Raw genomic sequence first — 22649 nt, forward strand, 5'->3', positions numbered from 1 at the left:
AAAGGCTTTTTCTAATGATCCCAAACTCATAATTCGCTGTTTACCAAACGTCTTGTCATAATAATGTCATTAGTTTCTATGTTTTTATTTTCTAAACTGTACATTCACAGCTTATGTTTCTTTGTGATTAATATATATTGGGGAGAAACATTTTTTAGGAAAGTCAGTGAAATTTGACATGTGATTGGCATGATTTCATATTTGAATTCTTCCTCCATTATACAGGTCCTTCCAGAACTCAAGCACTGTAAGTGGAATATAGGTGCATAGTCCTTATTATATCTTCTTTCCTTTGTTTTTATAATAAAATGCAGTCTGATCAGGATTGTACTTTACTGATAGTACTTTACTAAAAATGACTACATTCTTGGGATCCCTAATCCTGCAGTTCAAGTCATTAAAGATTCATTTTGTTGAGTACTTATCAGAAACAACAATCTGAATCTTGACATTTTCTATCTAGCCTAATGGCAGAGCTCTGTGACTAGAGTATGCTACCAGGTTGGTACTTTTATACTTTGTCTATCTTGTTTTTGCTTTAAAGACTTAAACCAACAACCTTTTTCCCCTTTAAAGTTTTACTTTGAACCTTAGAACTCAATCATCTCCACTTAAAATTGTTGACACAAGCAGCTAATAACCATTTTTTGTTTCTGCCTAACCTTTTAAGACGTTGCTACTAAAGCCAATTCTCTGGGTGTTGCAGTGAACGGTAGTTCTTTTTCTTTCTATGATGGCCTATCCACTTTCTCTACTCTTAGCATGGAGGAGGTATGCGTTCACATAATTGGAAAAATCTGGATTTCTGATGCCAAAGGGTTAAAAGCCTCTTGGATTTCTTTGCAGTGATATACAGCCACTATTTTATTTTTGATCAGTGGCATTTTGGCCACTGTTTAATTAGTGTACTGAGCATTACTGTCAGCACTAGGGTGTTTGTTTTTCTTGGGTCTTTCATTTTTGGCACATGTGAATTTTGCTTCGTATAAAACAAAATGACTTTCTCTTGGCCTCTGATGATGGGTTAAAATTAAAGAAGCATCTAGTTTTGGTGGGGATGATCCAGGATTATGTTGTGACTGATGTATATTAGTTACTTGTACATTTTTTTTTTGGATCTTTGCAAGGGGAAAACTACAAGTAACAAGTTTTATATAATTAATTTAAATCTGTTACAGGTTTTCATGTTCAGGATAAACAATTTTTCAACCTTGGGTGAAAATACTTGCAACAGTTTATGGTGACTGTGTTTTGCCTTATGACAACTGTTGCATGCCAGTTTGTGTGCGTGTGTGTGTGTGTGTGTGTGTGTGTGAAAACACTTCAAAATTGAGTTAAAAGATGTAAATTTAAAATTGGTTGTGTATCTAATCTGCCCCAGGTCCAGTAAATAAACAATTCTTTTTAAAAACAAAAACAAAGTGAAACAAAAACGTATGGTTCCCATGGGGAAGGGGAGGATGGATAAATTCGGAGACTGGGATTGACATATACACACTACTATTTATAAAATAGATATAATAAATACCTACTAATAAAGACCTACTTATAGCACAGGTAACCCTAATCAATACTCTGTAATGACCTATATGGGAAAAGAATCTAAAGAAGAGTGGATGTATGTATGTGTATAGTTGATTCACTTTGTTGTACACCTGAAACAACACAACATTGTAAATCAACTATACTCCAATAAAAATTATAAAAATAAATAAGATTTGAACCTACAAAAAAAAAAGATTATGCAGTGGCTGGTTAGATATTCATATACTGATTTGCTTAGTGGGTTCTATTGAATATTTAACATACACATTTAAAGATTTTTAAAACTTATTTCTGAAATTATGTCATTCTCCTGAATAATCAAGAACAGTAACCTGCTACCATATTCTCTTTGCCACTCTCTTTTGTAATATTTTGGGTTTTAATTGCATGATTAATTACCCTCACAATATGCTTCAACACTAATTTTGACTCTAATGTTTTACTGATTAATTTACTTACTTCATTTCCTTGTAATCCATACAAATTTTACTTTCTTTGATTTTGTAATGAATTATATTCGTAATTAATTCTGTCAGAGCTATTCTAGGAACTATAATCTGTGTAAATACTTTTGTTACCCAACACAAGTTCATGTGCCAAACATACAGAAAAGTCGGAGTTTGGAGCAGAAAAGGTTTATTGCAGGGCCATGCAAGGAGACATATGGCTCTGTTAGATGGCCTTTGTCTCTCAGGGCACATATCTGCTGCATGCCTTCCAAGATTATTAATTTCTTGTGTTCTGGTGGTATTTTTCTAGAGTTGTATGGTTTTTATTACTTTTCAAATTATACATGTGTTTTTATTATTTTAAAGAATATGAAGAGAAAAAAGGAGGTAATGATGTGTATTCAGTCTGCCACCTTGTTTTTACTTTGTAAATCTCAATGCTGTCTTGCCAGTAATGGTTCATAATTGTTATTTTATTTTATATTATTATTTTATTGTGGTAAAATACATATAACATAAAATTTACCATTTTAATCATTTTTTAAGTGTATAGCTTAATAGCATTAAGCATATTTACATTGTTGTGCAATCACCACCACTAGTCACCACCAGAAAATTTTCATTATCCCAAACTGAAACTCTGTACCCATTAAACAATAAATCCTCATTTCACTCTTCCTTCAACCATTGGTAACCACTATTCTACTTTCCTTCTATGAATCTGACTCTTCTAGATACCTCACATAGGTGGAATCATACAATATTTGTCCTTTTGTGTCTGCCTTGTTTTACTTTGCATGTCTTCAAGATTCATCCATGTTGTAGCATGTATTGGATTTTCCTTCATTTTATGGCTGAATAATACTTCATTGTACGGATAGACCACATTTTGTTTATCCTTTCATACATCCATTGACACTTCAGTTGTTTCTACCTTTTGACTACTGTGAATAATGTTGCCGTGAACATTAGTGTACAAATACCTGCTTGAGTCCTTGCTTTCAATTCTTTGGGGAATATACCTAGAAGTGGAATTGCTGGATTATATGGTAATTCTATTTTTAATTTTTTGAGGAACCGCCTGTCAACTGCAAATTGGCACTTGCCATCGGCACTTGTCATCTACCTCTACAAGGTAGATGTGCTGCTGCAGCTGCTGACTTTCAACACCCCCTGAAAGGAATTCAGGGTGGAGAGCAGAAATGAGGCACTCTGTGCTCTGGGAAAAACTGGCAGAACATGTCTTCAGATAGTCATATATTTTCAGGAGACAATTTTATGAGTCCAATTCTTGCATCTCCTAATATCTAGAAAAGCACTAAGCACCTTCATGGTGATGATTGCTCCTTGTGACTAGCAGAAACCTTCTGCAAAAAAATATGTGCTTGATTGCATGTACTCCCCCTTCACCAAAATCACAAATATACTGACATCCCCCAATACCTCTTTGGAGCAGTTTCTCAGAGCTATCTGAAATGCTGTCTCCCAGGCTATAGTCCTCATTTCGCCCCAAATAAAACTTGACTCACAACTTGCACGTTGTGCATTTTTTAAAGTCGACACGCCATACTATTTTCCACAGCAGCTGCACCATTTTACATTGTCACCAGCAATTCACAAGGATTCAATTTCAACAAGTCCTCACCAACACTTGTTTTTTTCTGTATTATTTTGTTTTTGTCTTTGTTTGTTTGTTTTGATAGCAGCTATCCTAATGGGTGTAAAGTGATAGCTCATTGTGGGTTTGATTTGCATTTCCCTAATGGTTAGTAATGTGTATTGTTATCTTTTATCGATACATAACAACCTATTTTGTCCAACTTAACTATTTTTACTTTGAAATATATTTGTCTTTGTAACATTGTGATCCCAGATTTCTTTTTCATATTATTTTTCCGGGTATATTTTAATTCATCTCTTTATTTTCTACCTTAAGGTACCCTTTGATTTTAGGTCTGTTTTCGTAAACCGTAATGGTGGATATTTTAAAAAGCATTCATTCAACACTTATTGAATACGTATTATTTGGTATGTACAGTGCCAGACAATGAGGATGCAGTTGTAAAGAAGGGAAGTACAGTCAATACTGGAAGACAAGCTTTACAATTTAAAGGAACCCTTTTAAAAGAAGTAATGAGTGTCATGAAAAGGGCAATACTAGGTCTATGTTTTTGTTTTTACCCAGTGTGTCAGTTAAAAAATGTATCTTTTATCATAGGCTACAAAATTTAGACAATTTTTTTAATTCAAAAATTTGTTAGATTCTAAGTTTTCTCAATAACCAATAAGGAGCAGCAAACTTCTAGTCGTCCACATTTTCTATTACATATTCACTTTTCCCTCCTACTATCATTGTCATCATAATTATGAATAAAAAGGGTGCGCCAGAGGACATGTGGTTACAGCAGAGGCTCCAACTTCCTCTGCCTTCTAGCAAGACTGCTTTTTCTAGCAAGACTCTAGCCTTCCCACCGTTGGCCCTTCTCGTACCCCGTAGAGTGCCGTAGAGTGCAGACGTCTGGGAAGTATAGTTCGAAAGGAAAAGCTCTGCGGTTCTCCTTTGCGCACGCGCATTTTTGTCCGGCGGCCTGGCGGCGGCGGCGACAACAAATATTCCTGCGCTAGGTGTTCCCCTTGCCTGCAGTAAGGGCCGCAGCTTCGAGTGCCCGTCCTGGCGAGCCCAGGTACAGACTGCCGGTGAGAGTGGGCCCGGGGTGTGCGCCTCCTACGGCGGGGCCAGGACAGAAGGCCAGCGCGGCGCGAGCCCCAGCTCTGGGCGTGCCAGCCCAGGCGGCCTTGGCAGGTGAACGCAGCCCGAGGAGGGGGCGTTGCCCGGGGAGGTCTACCCGCCCGACAGCTGGGCCTATGCCTGGGGCAAGACTCCTGGAGAAACGGCACTCGAAAAGAGATTGCAGCAAGCTGTGCCTTGTTTTCAGGGTTCGTGAACCCTGGGGCGGTTTTCACCTTTTTCCGTTGGTTGGTTTTTTCCCCCCTAGAGTTTAAACTTTGTTTATCCGTTTTTGCCAACCTTGTTTTTTGACATTGTTCTAGAGTGAATCCTAAGTGATTTAACTGTTTACTCGTTTGTTTAGAGTAATTTTGTATGCTTGCAGAGTTACTTCCGTTTTCTCTAAATTTTAAATTCATTTCTAGCCAACGAAGCTATTTCTTCTAAGTCTTGTATTTTTGGGGGTGTGGGAGTAGGGAAGGTGGTTAGGTAATGTTTCCTTTTACGTTTAAGGAGCTTTGATAACTCTTTCTTCGAAAGGAAACAGTTTCCAAAAACACAGCTAATTTTTGGTTGACTATTTCTGAAAAGGACATCAATTCTTAAAATGACTTTTGAAGAATTATTATATCATAATTACTATAGCTCAAAGTACCTAAATGCAGGTGTGTGGAATATTTATGTCATTTCTCTATGATTAAACATTTCTGTGAGCCCGGTGTGACTGCCCTTTACACTGTTAATGCATATCAGATAGTTCTAAGCCCTTAGTTTGATTCCTCTTTATTCATAAACCACTGGCTGAAAGGTAGCAGGCCCAGTGACTGGCAGTCTTCTTACTGCCCACTCCTGGTTTTGGTGATCAAGCATAGGGCCCCTCCCACTCAGGAATGCCTAGGCTTCCAGGTTCCTTCTGGTTTCCTTCTGCAAGGTGCTCAGTGCGTGGAGACTTCTTAACCTAGCCTAACCCTGATGAGGACGGGAGTGCAGATAGGATGGAGAGACCTCACAGTTTCTTTCAACGTTTCAGGTGCCTTCTCCAAGAGGAGCAGCAGGAGGGAGACATGGCCACAAGATTGCTGCCAGCCCAGGCTCTGGTATGTGAAGGCTTCTTTCTTGAACTACCTTCTGGGTTCAGAGGTGGGGAACATGCTTCATCCATTGTTGAGCTTTTCTAGGTAATGAAGCGCACTGAGGGACCAGAAGGCCTGGTAGTTGAGGAACTTCAGAAAGAAGGTGTTTCCCTTGCTGCAGGGCCAGTCTCATTTTGAATTTTCTACGTAAGTTAGTGCTTGTTGACTAGGAAATGAATGGGCCCACAGGCCCCATGCCAGTGCCACACCCAGAGCTTTGTGTGGGATCCAGGTCTGTTTTGCCTTGGGGAGGGCAGAGACGTGGGGGAGTCAGATCTTTCCATAATGCTAGGAAATCGAAGAGGAAGGTCTCTATCCTCAAGGTATTGAGAACCAGTCTACTCCAGTAATACCTGGTGAGGGTCCAGGTGATTTTCTAAGAAGATCCTAGAAAGAAGACCTCTGAGTCAGCAGGTGTGGTCAGGGATACTCCCTCCTATTGTGCGATTTTGCACATGCAAGCAGGATTAGGCTCGTACAGATGGTGAAAGGAAAAGAAGTCGCAATTTGGGCAGTGGCTTGCGGGGACAGATTCGGGAAGTGAGCCTTCCCTGAAGTGGGAAGCGTCTGGTTCACAGTGATTTTTTTCCCTTCTTTGCCCTTTCACTTGGGGAACTATAATTAAAAACATAATCTCTTCCCAACCCAGGAAACCTTTCCACAAAGGTAGAAGAGAAAGAAAACACTTTTATTATTGAATAAACATTAAGCCAGAATGTAATGTGCATCACAGGCAATCCACTAAAGAGAGTGCAAAGACAGAAAACTCATTCTTATATAGGTAAGTGCTATAACCCAATATCGCAATTGGGAAATTTGTCAGGTGACAAGTTAGGCCCATCTCCTCCCAGGAATTGGGAATGTTGGCGCATTCAAAGAAATGGTTGCCAGGTCCTTGAGGAAACAGTCCTGAGTTGTGAGACTGACAGATGGTTTATTTAGCTATTAAAAAGATTTACATACATTTGGTAAGGATGAAGAAAGAAATTCAGAAAGAAAATGGAGATTGGAGTGGGAGTCTTCTCACTTATTTCCAACAGCCTCTTAGTTTTGTTTTTGCCCTTATCAGTCAGAGAACATCCCTGGCCTTGTGATCTCCTTTCTGGGTTTTGGGGATAAAGAGAAAGTGTGGAAGTATTTCTGCCTCTAGAAATGTGTCCTAAGGAAATAAGCTTTTTTGTGATGTGCAGGGATGCTCAATCCAGAATTTTTAGGGTTACAAAAATGGAAACAACCTAAATGCCCACAAGTAGCTTAGTTACCTAAATGCCCACTAGTAGATTAGTTAAGTAAACCATCTAATAATCTGTAAGTAATCTATACAGTGAGATGCTGGGCAGCAAATAAAAAATGTTGTTGGATAAAGTTACCTGTGTAACATTTTATTTTTGTTTAAACTTAGAGCCATATTATCATGTAAAAGTCTGAAAGAACATACAGCAAGAAGTTAATAAACCTTGTTTCTAGTGGTAGAAAGTTAGATTAACATTCCTTTTTCTTTTGCTTATTCCTAATTTGCTTAAAAAAAAGATTCTTAATAATAAAAGAAAGGGGCCACTACTTTAAAAGAGGTGACTTGTGATGCAGTGAAGTGGGAGATGTTACTGAAGGCAAGTTCGTGTCCCTGATGCACAGTGAGGCAAAACTAACCAAAACGTCGGAGTTTGGAGTGGAAAAGGTTTATTGCAGGGCCAAGCACTGAGAAAGGATGGCTTGTGTTAAAAAAAACTTGAACTCCCTGACTGTTTTCGGGGATAAGTTTTTTTAGGGAAAATTTGGGGTGAGGGCTGCAGAGTGTGTGACTTTCTTCTGATTGGTTGGTGGTGAGGTAACAGGGCAGTGTTCCAGGACTCTTGCGCTCAGCCTTAAGTGACATTCTCTACCTGGATGGGGGCCTTAGTTCCTGCAGAAGAACTCAGAGATACATTGTTATGTATGTCCCTTGAGCAGGAACCAGGACCCTACTTTTTGGCTGCACTGTTGTTTCTTGACAACAGAAACAGTTTCCTTTGTTTGTCTGTTCCTTTGTTTCTGCATTCCCTCACTTCCCTGATTAGCAACTGTTTGAATATGCTCTTTGGTGTTCAGGAAGGTCTAGGAAGCTGAAGCCCTTTTTCTACAAACAAGAAATGGGGGACATGGAAAGGCTCTTTGTATACAGGAGGGCCCCACAGGGTCCTGCTTGGTATCAGAGAGAGGTAGAACAAAGACTTCTGGGGTGGGGAGAGAGAGTCCCAACTGCAGCCTTCTCACATGGCTCTTCAAACTGTGCAGCTCACACGCTGGGCCCGCTCCTGGGAAAGCCATGCTTGGGGCATTCTCTGAGCCTCCCTTACTGTGACTGTCAGAGTCCTCTTGCCCGGGACACAGATGGCCCACGGTGATGACAGAATCCAAGCACACCTATTCCTCCTTGAGTGAGTGTACTGGAGGCTCTAAAATCTTCTAAAATCCAATTCTCATGTCTCACCTGTAAAATGAGTTTGGTCTAGGTGATTGTACATGTCCATGTCTAGAGTTCAGTGTTTCTGTCATTCTGATTTTATTTAATTATTTCAAGTGCTTTACCTTGTTTGGCTGCTGTGTTTCATTTTTCTGGGGACACAGTGCATCACTGACAGTAGGTAGATGACAAATATATATGTGATCAGTAATTGAGGGGTGGTAAGGAAGTATTCAGCCTGAAATGCTCAGAACCTAGAGTACTGACAGTGTTGCTGCCCAGTCATCCCACAGAGGGTATGGCCCTGGGTGAGCAAGAATGGGTTTCTGTTACAGGAGTCTGTGACATTCAGGGATGTGGCTGTGTTCTTCAGCCGGGATGAGTGGTTGCATCTGGACTCTGCGCAGAGAACCTTGTACCAGGAGGTGATGTTGGAGAACTACAGCACTCTGTTCTCGCTGGGTAAGGACCTTTCCTTGTGATGTAGAATTTGCTGGGGGAGCACCTTGGTGCCCTCTCCAAGGAGGACACTTGGAGGGCATGGCCAGGTTCAGCCCACAGGTGGACTCAGAAAGTAGCGGTTGCTATTGCCCTTGGCCGCCGGGACAAGTCTTGGCTTGGTAGAATTGGTGATGGGCATCTTCTCTGTGCTTTTCCTGTCTTCTGTCCCTTGAACTCTGTCCCTCTGGGTCTCACAGGAGGTTCCAGCTTAGAGGAGTGCACAGCCAGAGCCCTAACTTTCTTCCTGAGACCACCTCCTGGCCATCCTCTGGGAGCCCAATTTTAAACCCTTCTCAGAACAAATCTCTTTCCTCTCAACTGTCCCTCTGCCCCAGACTCTGGGGCTGGATCTGAGTGTCAGACTGGCCACTCATGTCTGCACCATGGATTCATTCTCTTTCTTGCTTATGAACAGGGATTCTGTTTTCCAAACCAAAAGTTATCCTCCAGTTAGAGCAAGGGGAAGACCCCTGGATGGTGGAAAATGGAGTTTCTCAAAGCACATGTCTAGGTGAGTGACAGTAATTGGGAAATGGGTATAGCATTTTCTGACTGCTTGGGCTTTGCTGATCAGTGAGGAGGCTGCACGCAGGAGATATTGATGAAGGCCCTCCTTGATGTACCAGGCCAGGTGAGAAATGCTGGGAAGGGCATATCCTCACTTGACCTTTTTGAGTACTTGGTACAGCAGGTTCAGAGGGAGAGTTGAATTCTTCCAATATGGGTTGCATTTTTGTCATATGTCCTTTGTAATTTGAATACAGAATATGTAATGCAGTATGTAATGTGTAAAGGTTTGTGATTCATACCTTCCCCCTTTTTTCTTGCTTTTACTGGATTGATTATTTTCTTAAATTATTTTCTTTTTATGGTCTGAACAAACCTTTTATCACTACAGTGCATTTCTCGTTGTCCCATCTTGGGTTTTTGCTTTGACTTATCTGCAACTTTTTACACATTTCAGCTAAAAAAAATACAAAAAGAGAAAAAACAAACAAAAAATGATGCATGTATATTTTGTATTATGCAAGAGAGAGAAAGCAAGGTTAGCAAAGTGGTAACAATTACTGAATTCAGGCAGAAGGTTTGCAGATGTTCAACATGCCTTTTTCCTAATTCTTTTGTGTGAAAAAATTTAAACTAATATGTTCCAGACCCTGGCTTCTAGGACATATCTCTCAATCTCTAAAATCCCTGTGGGTTGCTGAATCATAAGCTCTTGCTTTCTGTTCTACTTTGAATATTGTCTTTGTTTCTGACACCAGAGGATGGCTCGCTTTTTGAGTTTTGCTGCTTGTCCAGAATTTATTTCTCTTGATAGCAACAGATAGCCTTTCTATGTCAGTTCAGTCTTGTGTTTCTATTCGTGAACTCTGTCTTCAGATATTTTCCTTTGGTCTGACTAGAATATTTACTGAGTAATGTTTTCAGAAAGGTTCATGTGTACTGTATTTGTGCATGTCTAATATCAATTCTTTTACCTCTCCTGTGGGAGTTATGTTTGGGATCTAGAATTCTGGCATCAGTTTTTATTCCCAAGAATTGTTCAGACTTTGCTCCACTGTGTTGGGGCACTGAGTATTGTTGATTAAAAGTCTTCTGGAGTTTCTTTCCCCTCTGTTTCCTGTATAGAAAACCTTTTCCCCCTTTTTTGTCTTCTGTCTAGAATATTATAAGATATCCTCTTTGTCTTTGGAATTCAGAAGTTTCATTAAGTTATATCAAGGAGGTTTGACTTTTTTGTTTTTGTTTTTAATATTATTCAGCATTCACGGGGCCCTTTGCTTTGAAGACCCAAGTCTTTTTTCAGTTCAGGGATCTTTTTTCTACCACAAACTAAAATATATTCTGCCATATTCCATGGACAATTGGAGAAGCCTCACTGTAAGAATAACAATATAATAAAATAGAAATTCAGTCAGAACTGTAGAAAATAAATGTATCTATTATAAGAACCAGGATGGTAGCCAAGGATGAGTTTCAAATTTGGCTGTGAGCTTTCTAGTTGGCAAAGAAATCATTAGTTTCAAATTGACTGTGTTCTTCTTTTGAAAGCATTAAAAAAAATCAATTATTTTAAATTTGTTTAAGGTGTGCATGGTATTGTAAAAAAAACAGAGGAGTAAAAAAAGGAGATTCACTTGACATTTTACCAACTGTGCTGAGCCATTGTTAATATTTTACTATTTATCTTTTCAGACTGTGAATATTTGTTTGAGTGTATTTGTACATGAGAGAGAAAGACACATGCATGCAGAGAAACAGATTGATTATACATATTGTTCTTGAGTTTGTTTTTAATTATGAATGTCATTCAATTATTTAGCCATCATTGAATAGAGGTCTACTTCATTGAAAGAACTCTAGTGTATTGTTAAGCCATATTTTATTAAACAATCTTCCTTTTGGAAATTTTAGTTTCCCATTTTTCCCTATTAATATTGCTGTCATGGCTATGGAATACAAAAGTAAATATAAGGGGAAGAAGGTCTGAATAATTATAGCACAAAGGTATGAGCATTATGATTAAAAAGATTTCTTGAAAAACTACTCAACTTCATTATAAATCAATGAAATTCAAACTGAAGCATTTTTCTCTTTAATAGGGAATATTACCAAAGGTTAAGAAATACACGTCCAGTGTTTTGCTACTGTTTTGAGCAATAAGCAATATCTTTAGTGGGATTTTGATTGGAAGTCTTTCTGGCTTTATTAAAATCAATCCCAGGCTTAGAAATTTATCTTAAGAAAATAATTCCATAATTGTGCAAAGTTGCAAAGATAGTGTAAAAGAATGTTTGTTATAACATGAGGCATTACTAGGAGTAACTAAAGCTAAATGACTCCAAAGGAGATTTATTAAATATGATATATTCATGTACTGGAATATTATGCAGCCATAAAAACGATGATGTCAGCCTACATTTATGGACATGGAGAGAGTTCATAATTTTTTTTTTAAGTGAAGTGGGGAGGGGGAAGTTTTAACCACTTTAATTTTTTAGGTAAAAATGTTTTCTTTATATACAGAAAAATTTTGGTGAGCTGAATTCCACATATAGCAGTGATTATATTTGCATGATGTGTTTATGGGTGAACTGTATTTTCATTTTTATAGTTTTCTGTATTTTCTTAATTTTTCTTACAATGATTATATATTTCCTTTTTAGTTAAGAAAATGAAAGCTCTTTCATAAGGTACATTCATTCCTTTTGAATCAGTGATCCCACTTCTTGCACTGTATCCTAAGTGATCAAAAAGGTAGACAGAAAATCATTTTCAAAAATGTAGTCTTCTCACAGTATTTCCTATATGGCACCCATCTCCATTGAGTTCCCCAAGCCAAAAGCTAGGTGCCATCATTCTTGAGTCTTCTCACTTATTCTGTACCCCCTATTCACAGGTGAACATACCTGTCATCTCTGCCTTTAAAATATCTCAGTGTGCCTGATTCTGCTACCATGCCAGTGCAGACTGCCATCACCTTCCTCCAGGAAGACTGTGGCAGCCTCCTAATTGGCTGCTCTATACCTGTCTTTGTTCTGTTTTCCTCTGCCCCCAATTACAGCCCATTTGTCACACAACCATCCCCCAGTGATCCTTAGAAGAAATTCCAAACACATTCCTATATCTTACAAGATGCCACATGATGTGGTCCCTGCCCACCTCATTTCCTCCCATTGTAGCACTCTCCCCTAGTTCCCTCTTGCCTAGGCCACACTTGTTCTTTATCTGCAAACACACGAAGCTTACTCCTGCCTTAGTGCCTTTGTAATGGCTCTTCTTTCTAGGTGGAATCATCTTTATACCCATGTTTTTTCATGGCTAGCTCTTGTGTGTTATTTAGATCTCATGTTTAATTTTATTTCCTCACCACCCAGTTTAAAATACCAGGTTGTTCACTTATATTACACATTGCCTTGTTTTTGTATATTTTCTTACAGTTCTCATTACTCCCAATACTTTATTTGGTTACTTGGTTATTGTCAGTGTTGGCTATTAGAATGTAAACCTTGTGAAAATTGGACTTTTATCTGGCATGTTCCCTGTAACCCTGAGTCTTGACCTTTGCATGGTAATACACAGTGGATACTCAGTAGATATTGTCTGAGTGAGTCAGTGAAGTTCATTACAACATTATGCATAGCACTCAAATGAGTCCCAGAACTTCAGTAGCTGAGGTCTGGTGTTTCAAAGAGCCTTTTAAGGGCAGTGCTTCTTCCACTTTTTGTTTATAGCCCCTCTGCAGTTTTCTCTTGGATTTGGCTTGAGTACACTGGTGGCTGACCTGGGAGATGAAGCTGAATAACAGTACAACCTGCTGTACACAGAAATGCTGTATACCCTGCTGACCTCTGCTTTGTTACTAGATCAGGCCTGGCTCTACTGGAAGAGCTGCCCTCTCAGTTCCTCAGCCCACCCACACATAGGTTTCTTCAGACCCTTTCCCACCCAGGCACCTCTTCCATCCTGCTTGTTTCTCTTGCTCTTCTTTTTTCATCCTTTTCTAAGGACTCCCAGGATACATTTGTTAGCCATCCTTGTATATGTTAATGTCATTTTTCTTTATTCTCAGTGCAAGAGAGACTTACATGTTTCATTTATTTTAGGATGGGAGAGCTTGTTTGAAACCACAGTTTCTGAAGAAGAAAATCAGGAAGTAATGAATCAACTCATAGGTGATGGTCCTTTTGACTTCAAGTTGGGAGAAATTTACATAAATGAGGAAAAACTAGAGAATCAGCAAGGCAAAAAGAACAGACCTTTGAGGGGAGTCTTAGTTACCATCAAGAAAACCTGTATGAAGGAGAAGAGCTTTACAGGTATTGACCTTGGGAAAAATCTTGATCTAAAATTATCACTTATTAGAAAACCCAGAATTGTTTCCAGAGGAAGGAAACCCTGTTCACAGCAGTATTCAATTCTATTTAAACAGCTGGGAATCAACACAGTGCGTAAGTGTTACAAGTGTAGTATCTGCGGGAAAATCTTCCTCCACAGTTCTTCTCTGAGTAAACATCAGAGAATCCATACTGGAGAGAAGCTCTATAAATGTAAGGAATGTAGGAAAGCTTTTAGCCAAAGCTCATCTCTAACTCAGCACCTGAGAGTTCATACTGGAGAGAAGCCTTATATATGTAGTGAATGTGGAAAAGCCTTCAGTTTCACTACATCTCTAATTGGACATCAGAGAATGCATACTGGAGAGAGACCCTATAAATGTAATGAATGTGGAAAAACATTTAAAGGTAGTTCATCCCTTAATAATCACCAGCGAATTCATACTGGAGAAAAGCCCTATAAGTGTAATGAATGTGGGAGAGCCTTTAGCCAGTGCTCATCTCTTATTCAGCATCATAGAATTCATACTGGAGAGAAACCGTATGAATGTAGTCAGTGTGGGAAAGCCTTTACTTCAATATCACGGCTAAGTAGACACCATAGAATTCATACTGGAGAGAAACCCTTTAATTGTAATGAGTGTGGAAAAGTATTTAGTTACCACTCAGCTCTTATTATACATCAGAGAATTCACACTGGTGAGAAACCTTATGCCTGTAAAGAATGTGGGAAAGCCTTCAGCCAAAGCTCAGCTCTTATACAACATCAAAGAATTCATACTGGAGAAAAACCTTACAAATGTAATGAATGTGGGAAAGCTTTCTCCTGGATTTCACGGCTTAATATACACAACAGAATCCATACTGGAGAGAAACCATATAACTGTAAGGAATGTGGAAAAGCCTTCAGTTCCCACTCAGCAGTTAATACTCATCGAAAAATTCATACCGGAGAGAAACCTTATAAATGTAATGACTGTGAAAAAGCCTTCAACCAAAGCTCAGCTCTCATTCAGCACCAGAGAATTCATACTGGAGAGAAACCATATAACTGTAAAGTATGTGGGAAAGCCTTTAGACAGAGTTCATCCCTTATGACACATATGAGAATTCATACAGGAGAAAAGCCTTATAAATGTAAAGAATGTGGGAAAGCTTTCAGTCAGAGCTCATCCCTTACAAATCATCAGAGGACTCATACTGGAGAAAAACTATAAGTTAAATGCATGGGGAAAAACCTTCCAACTGAAGTTAATTCCACATGAAATATCAAAGAATTCGTCTTGGGGAGAAAGCCATGAAGATTAGTTAATTGTGAATTAAACTTCAGAATTTAGACCTCATCAAACATCAGAGACTTTATGATGCAGGAAAACCTTAGGAATATTAGGAAAGCTTCTATAAGATGTTGTTTTCATAAATTCTTAAGTTATTACTGACTATAAAATAGAAAATTTGTCAGATCAAAGGGTTAGTATTTTATTTTCTTTCTAGTGATGTATGATAACAGCCACCAGCTTTCACAGGCATCACTGGGAAGCATGTTGATTTATGGAAAAGTGCAGACTTCAGATTAATCTAGTATTCTATTTTTTGAAACTGCATTTGAGTGTTACGCAAGCCAGTTGTACTAAGAAGAATGTATTGGAGAGGAAATGTAAGCAGGTGACCTGGAGCTACCTCACTGTCACTAAAATTTGTTTTTGTAAGAGTTTAAAAGCAACTTCTGTACTTGGTGGTTGTTAAAACTTTTGAGTTATTTCTCCCCTGCTTCCTAAGCCATTCACCTGAAAATAAAATCACTCTGTAAACTGCAGGTGTAAGTCCTGTGAGTTTTCTCCCCAACTATTCCAAACTCTGAATCAGATCTAAAGTCACATGATTTCAAATCATGGAAGGCATGATATTTCACTTGTTTTTCTCATAAGTTGATTACCTTTGCTGTATTAAGCTGAGAATTAGAGGTTGTTTAGATAACTGCTTTTGCAAGTTAATTTACTGATAAATGTTGTTAAAAATCATCTTGCAATGTAGCCATAGGGAGTATGACTCTTGGCTCCCAGGTTGTGCCTGCTTCCTTGAGTTCTCTGGTTACCAGCCACCAGTAAGGCCCAGGAACAACATGGAACTTGGGTTGTCCTCCTAAGAGGTCAAGTGAACAAGATAACTTTCACTCTTACATTCTACCTTCACCTCCATCACGTGATGCTCTCTCCCTCACACACTCTGAGGGCCACTAGACAAAAATTCAGGCTTATCTAAGTTCAGATGCTTTTTCCTCCAAAAAATGGGCTATGTCTTTTAACAAGTTATTTATCCCAGTAAAGCATTTCTAAAATGTGAACAATAATTTGAGCAAGCTAAAAACAAGTCATACTAAAATTGTTGAGCTTCACAGAGGTTCAGAGGTTAACATCCAGTTTTGCCAATTTTATCAGGAGTAGACAAGCAGTTAAGGACAGGAATACTCATTTCATTTTAAAAACTGTTAGTTTTTTTTCTATTTGCCAAGGTGCTAAAACAAAACAAAACAAAAACTCCAAAATGTTATTTCGGATGGAGATTAAGCAAAGCAAAAATCAGTGAATTCAGCTTTGCCTCCTAGGACTAATCAGTCTCATTGTTTCAGACTTGTGAGGAACAAACTCTTCTGGGTCATTTAGTACTCTACCTGCAATGTCTCTTTCCCAACAACCATTCTTTTAAATTCTCTAATTACCTAAGGAAAATTCCTAGGAAACACATAACTTCCCTATCTTAGTTTGGAGTGCTATACCAAAATACCAGAGACTGGGTAGCTTATAAACAACAGAAATTTATTTCTCACGATTATGGCTGGGGAGTCCAAGATCAAGGCACCAGCATGGCTGTATTGTGGTTAACCCTCTTCCTGGTTCATTTCTGGTGACTTCTCACTGTGTCCTCACATGGTGAGGGAGCTGTCAGGGACCTCTTTTATAAGGTCATTGATCTATTCATGAGGGAGGTACCCTCATGATCATCATCACCCAATGCCCCACTTCCTAATACCATCACCTTTGGAGTTGAATTTCAACATGAATTTTGAGGGGACACAAACTTTCAGACAATAGCATTCCCTAAGTATCAATAGTCCTAAAGTCATCAAAAAATTAAATAAAATCACACAAAATATTAAGCCTAGTTATTTTTAAGGCGAGGTCTATCAAACTTGAGTGTAACAGATTAAGTCTTTTGCAGGATCCTTCAGAGGAGATAATCTTTAAGCATGATGATTCTAATATAACCCAGTACCAAAATCAGACAAGGAAAATACAAGACAGAAAAATTGCAGGCCAATATCATCTATCAACAGAAATGTAAAAATCCAAACAAAGCATTAGCAAATGTAAACCAAAGTACCCAAACATAGATAACACATGATAAATACAGAATTTTCATGGGAATGCATGGGTTATTTTAACATTAGGAAACTTACAGATGCTGTGCACTACCTTAATATTAACAGAAGTCCATATGTTCATCTCAATACATGTAGGAAAAAACCCAAGATACTCAGTACTTACTCATGATAAAAACTTTTAGCCAAGCAGCAGTAGAAAGGAACTTTCTAACCAGATAAAAAGGTATTTAACAAAAAACCTGCTGAAAAAAATAATAAAAGGTTAGAAGTATTCATGACGTGATGAGTATGGGGAAAGAATGAACTACCCAATAATGGTCCTAAGAAGCAGAAATGGTTCATGCACATACAAAAAAAAAATGGATGCCTACCCTCACCATATCAAGAGTTATATGATTTTGGAAGAATATGTAAGGAATAACTTTATGACCTCAAGATAGGGAAGGAATTTTTTAAACAGGATACAAATAAGCTATATAAAATGTTTATATTATTTGCTCACATTGAAATAAGGAACTTATGCTTATCAAAATGTACCAAAAAAGAAATGAAAAATCAAGACACAAAACAGAAGGAAATCTTTCCACAGCATGCCCAATATGTTTTCTGGAAATTTTGAATAATTTGTATGGATCAATTAAAAAGAAAAACTTGGGACTTCCCTGGTGGCACAGTGGATAAGACTCCGCACTCCCAATGCAGGGGACCTGGGTTCAATCCCTGTTCAGGGAACTAGATCCCACATGCATGCTTCAACTAAGGAGCTGGTGAGCTGCAACTACGGAGCCTGCCTGCCACAGCTAAGACCCGGCACAACCAAATAGTAAAAAATAAATAACAACAACAAAAAAGAAAAACAATAGAAAAAAGTGATCTGAATACATGACTACTTATTTCATAGAAGAGGAAATACAAATTTCCAAAAACATGAAAAGATGCTTAACTTCATTAGTTTAAAAATGTAGATTAGGACCACAGGCATGATTTTAAAGTACACATGAGCAAATATAAGATGTATGACAATACTGAGTTTTGGAATGTATGTGGAATAACTGGCATTCATACTCTGCTAGTGGGAGTATAAATTGATACAGGTCATGACATCTTGCAAAGTTGAACACCTGCTTGTTGTAATACACAGGCACCTATACATGCTACATAAATGTTTGCAGATGAGCACCAAGAATTATGTGTAAAGACATACTGATCATAATAGCAAATATTTGGAAGTAGTCTTCTGAATGTCCATTAGTAGGAGAATGGATACACTTTAGAGTATTAACACGGTAAACAGCAATGAAAATTGATGAACCAAAGCTATATACAAAACTTTGATGAATTGTAAAACATGCTGAATTCTAAAGTCATAGGAAACTACATGTGGTATATCATTTTTTGCAAAATTAAGTTTATACTAAGTGATATGTACATGTGGTGAAGATCATAAAAACAGCAAGTGATTGGATGAGATAGTGTTTTAGTTATTGTTAACCCCCAAAATGCAGAAGACTGCAAATAAGAAAAAACAGTTTGTTTGAGGTCCTAAGAATTGCAACTCGAGAGGCATAGATTCTAGCAGCCACTCAAATATGTTCGGAGGGAAATACAAAATGGCTAGGTTTTATAAAAGCAACAGACAAAAACATCCCAGTAACATTATATACACGTTACTTTTAGAGAACTACAATTGGTGGCATTCAGTCACTTGGGGACAGCAGATTGGTTGCTAAGCTGTGGTCTCGAGGGAGAAAAGAAAACAAGTTCCATAAAAAAATAAGTTCCAGATGGTCTCAGAATGGCTGTGTCAAAAGTTTATATTGCATCCGGGGGTGGATGTGTGTAAGTTCTACTTCCTTAGTGGCCTCCTGGCTCCATTTTAGATCCCTTTGACATAAGTAACTCCATTTTGTTGTTCATGGTCCACATTATCCACTATGTAACAACTCTCCCCAAAATTTACTGGCTTAACAAGTTATTAATATCTGTCTTGGTTCCACGTTTGGGCTCAGCTGGGCAGTTCTTACTTAGTGTGTCTAATGTGTTTGCGTTCAAGTGGCAGCTGGGGCTAAAGGCACGACTGGGCTTGATACCCAAGGTGGCGGGCCGTTGTTGATGACTGCCAGGTGGGAGCATGGTTGGGCTTCTGTGTGGCTTGAGCTTCTCACAGAAAGGTGGCTGGTTTCTGAGAGGGAGTATCCCTAGAGCAAGCATTCTGAGAGACGTTGGTAGAAGTGGCAAATCTTATAACTCAGTTTTGGAAGTCACAACATTAATTCTGCTGAATATTATTGGTCAAAAATTATTCACAGATTTGGCCCAGATTCAAGAGGAGAAGACTATAGAAGGGCATTAATACCAGGGGGCATGGTTCATTGGGTGAACCCATGAACCCATATTTGGTGACTAGCTACCACATAAACACAAAATTCTGAATGGTAATTACCTCAGGATGTAAGGCAAAGAAATGACTTGGGAAGGAGCAGAGAATTCCTCAGCTTGCTTGATGCCAGAAAGAGGCTCCCTTGTCAAGAAGAGGCTGCCCAGGCCAGCTAGAATGATGGCCAGTGTGTATGTCAGTAAAATTAATTAAGTATAAATTTTTGGTCCAACACTGTACTGGGTGATTTGAGAGAGAATAAAGCAGACATCTTCATGCCTGATCACCCTGGATAAAGTGAACATGTAGTTTAAGGTAAAGTTTAAGGAACAAATAGTTTAAGGATAAAGTTTAGGATAAAGTTTAAGATGTAATGACCTCAGATGTTGTACCAAGGGCTATCCCAAAGTGATTAACATTCTTCAGGCCACTGTTAAATTTAAATGTGTCTCATTAATAGAACCATCAACATCTCCCTCCTGTCTGCACCTTCCCCTTCTTATTCATCTCCTGGATCACCAGAGGAAGAGAATATTGGTTCCTATCACAAGTAAGGAAACGTAGTAAACCAAAACATGTGCATCATAAGAAAACAAGGCAAAGAAGTAACAATCATCATTAAGCTATCGATAGGTTTTTCTTTGCCTAATTTCTCTTATTCTCAGAGACTTGTTCAGAATCTAGGCAAAAGAGAAAAATGTCCATTTTCATAGCTTCTTAATAGGCCATTTTCAAAGCAGCCTGAAAAAGCAAACTATGCTTTAATTTTTGTGATAATTGACATGCCTGATATATTTACAGTGTTCAAAGTGATTAAATTATTTAAAATATTCATCTTTTCAAGCGCTTTGGGTTGCATTATCAAACATATTTTCTCATGAAGAGATCTGTGAAATGAATAGATCATTTTATTTCTCAGCAGTCGCTCCATTGAATTTATCAAATATTTCCTCATGATTAGATTTTGCTTTTTGGTAAGAAAGTCACCACAGTAATATGGTATTCATCTCAGTACATTATATTATCACATTAGGAGGCTTGTGATGTTGAATTAACCTATTCCTGGGAAATTTAACTTTGATCTGTTGGTTAAGGTGGTATCAACCTAATTTCCCACTGTAAAGTTACCGTTTTTCTCATCGTAATCTTTAGTATCTTGAGAGGAAATCCTAGAGTGTATGCATGTATATTTTTACTGGTCAAACTCCCCTCCACTAGTTTTAGCATCTATTGATGGCACTTGCTGTAATCAATTATTATTATAATGGTTTCCAAATGGAAATTATCTAATTCCATCATTCCTTCTACACTTATTAACTGGCTTTCTACTTTAGGGAAGAGTTTTATCTTCTATTTGTTTCTATGACTCTGGAAGCACAGTTTCTTATTATATTCAATGGACTGTAATCTGCTAATATCATTATTTATTTTGATGCTGAAATTGTCACAGACTTGGCCTCTGAGATTCCCTGCAAGCTGGTATCTGTGTCCTTTCTGTCACAACAAGCTTGGAATTGTGTCCAAGATTTGTAATTCAAGTACACCTACTTCTTGCTGTGTAGCAAAGTATGATTTATTAACTAGATGACTTGAGGGTTGGGGAGAAGAATTGTGGGGTCAAAAATAAGTGGGGGGATTTTCTCTTTTTCTTCTGCAGTATCTTATATTTCCTCCTCTTGCTACTTTCCTCCTTGAAACATGGTTTCCACACCTCTATTTTCTGTTAACAATGTTCCCCCGAAGCATTACCTTCCCACTAATGCCTCCTTGCATCCTGCATGTACTTAAAAAAATTTTGTAAAATATTTATAGCTTAAAATGTATCATTTAACCATTTTAACGTGTACAGTAGCATTGAGTGCATTCACAATTTGGGTGTAACTATCACCAAAATGTATTTCTAGAACTTTTTCTTCATCTCAAACAGAAACCCTGTACTCGTTGAGTAACTTTCCATTTTCCCCTTCCCTCAGCCCTTGGTAACCTCTATTCTGCTTTCTGTCTCCAATAATTTGCCTTTTCTAGCTAGTTCATATAAGTGGAATCATACAATATATTTCTTTTTGTGTTTGGCTTATTTCACTTAGGGTAATGTCTTAAAGATTCATCCACGTTGTAGCATGTTATCAGAATTTCGTTCCTTTTTTAAAGGCTGAATAAAATTCCATTGTATGTATAGACCACATTTTGTTTATCCATTCATCTGTCAATGGGCATTTGAGTTGCTTCCACCTTTTGGCTATTGTAAATAATGCTGCCATGAACACTGGCATACAAGTATCTGTTTGACTCCGTGCTTTCAATTACTTTCCCTATAGTTTTGCCTTTATAGAATATCGTATGTCTGGCTGCTTTTTCTTAGGCTAGTACATTTGAGATTTCCCCCATGTTGTTGTATCAGTATTTTGCACCTTTTAATTGCTGAGTGGTATTCCATTATATGAATGTACCACAGTTTGTTTATCCATTCTCCACTTGAGGAACATTTGGGTTATTTCCGATTTTTGGAAGTTATGAATAAAGCTGCTACAAACAATTGCATACAGGTTTTTGTGTGAACATTAAGTTTTCATTACTCCTCGTGTAAATACCTAAGAGTGTGGGATTGCATAGTCATTTGAGAAGTGGATATTAACCTTTATAAGACACTGTAAACTGTTTTCCACAGCAGCTGCAGCATTTCACATTCTCATCAGCAATGCACAAGGGTTCTAGTTTGAATGTGGATTCTTCTACATCTTCACCAACACTTGTTAACACTTGCTATTTTTTTTTTATATAAGAGCCATTCTAACAGGTGTGAAGTGGTATCTCATTGTGGTTATGAGTTGTGTTCCTCTAATGACTAGGGATATTGAGCATCTTTTAATATGCTTATTGGCCATTTGTATATCTTATTTGGAGAGCTATTTGAAACCTTTGCCCATTTTTGTTTTTTTTAACCATTTATTTAATTATTTTAATTAATCAATTAATTATGACTGTGCTGGGTCTTAGTTGCAGCACACAGGATCTTCGTTGCGGCATGCAGGATAGTTTTTAGTTGCAGCATGCGGTCTTCTTAGTTGCGGCATGCGAACTCTTAGTTGCAGCATGCATGCGGGATCTAGTTCTCCAACCAGGGATCGAACCCAGGCCCCCTGCATTAGGAGCGCAGAGTCTTACCCACTGGACCACCAGGGAAGTCCCCGGCCCATTTTTTAATTGCATTGTTTTGTTGTTGTTATTGAGCTATGGAAGTTGTTTATAT

General features: G+C 38.2%; 1 protein-coding gene across 1 annotated transcript in view; it reads left to right on the forward strand.

The window, feature by feature from the left end:
- Positions 1-4579: 4579 nt before the first annotated feature.
- Positions 4580-22649, forward strand: part of ZNF879 (zinc finger protein 879) — a 64189-nt gene continuing 46119 nt past the window's right edge. Inside the window, 5 exon segments of the mRNA XM_032627244.1 lie at positions 4580-4678; positions 5753-5819; positions 8634-8760; positions 9215-9310; positions 13410-14857. Coding sequence (XP_032483135.1) covers positions 5787-5819; positions 8634-8760; positions 9215-9310; positions 13410-14857 — 1704 coding nt within the window. The 5' untranslated portion in view covers positions 4580-4678; positions 5753-5786.

Source organism: Phocoena sinus, chromosome 3 (genome assembly GCF_008692025.1).
Source record: "Phocoena sinus isolate mPhoSin1 chromosome 3, mPhoSin1.pri, whole genome shotgun sequence".
NCBI lineage: Eukaryota > Metazoa > Chordata > Mammalia > Artiodactyla > Phocoenidae > Phocoena > Phocoena sinus.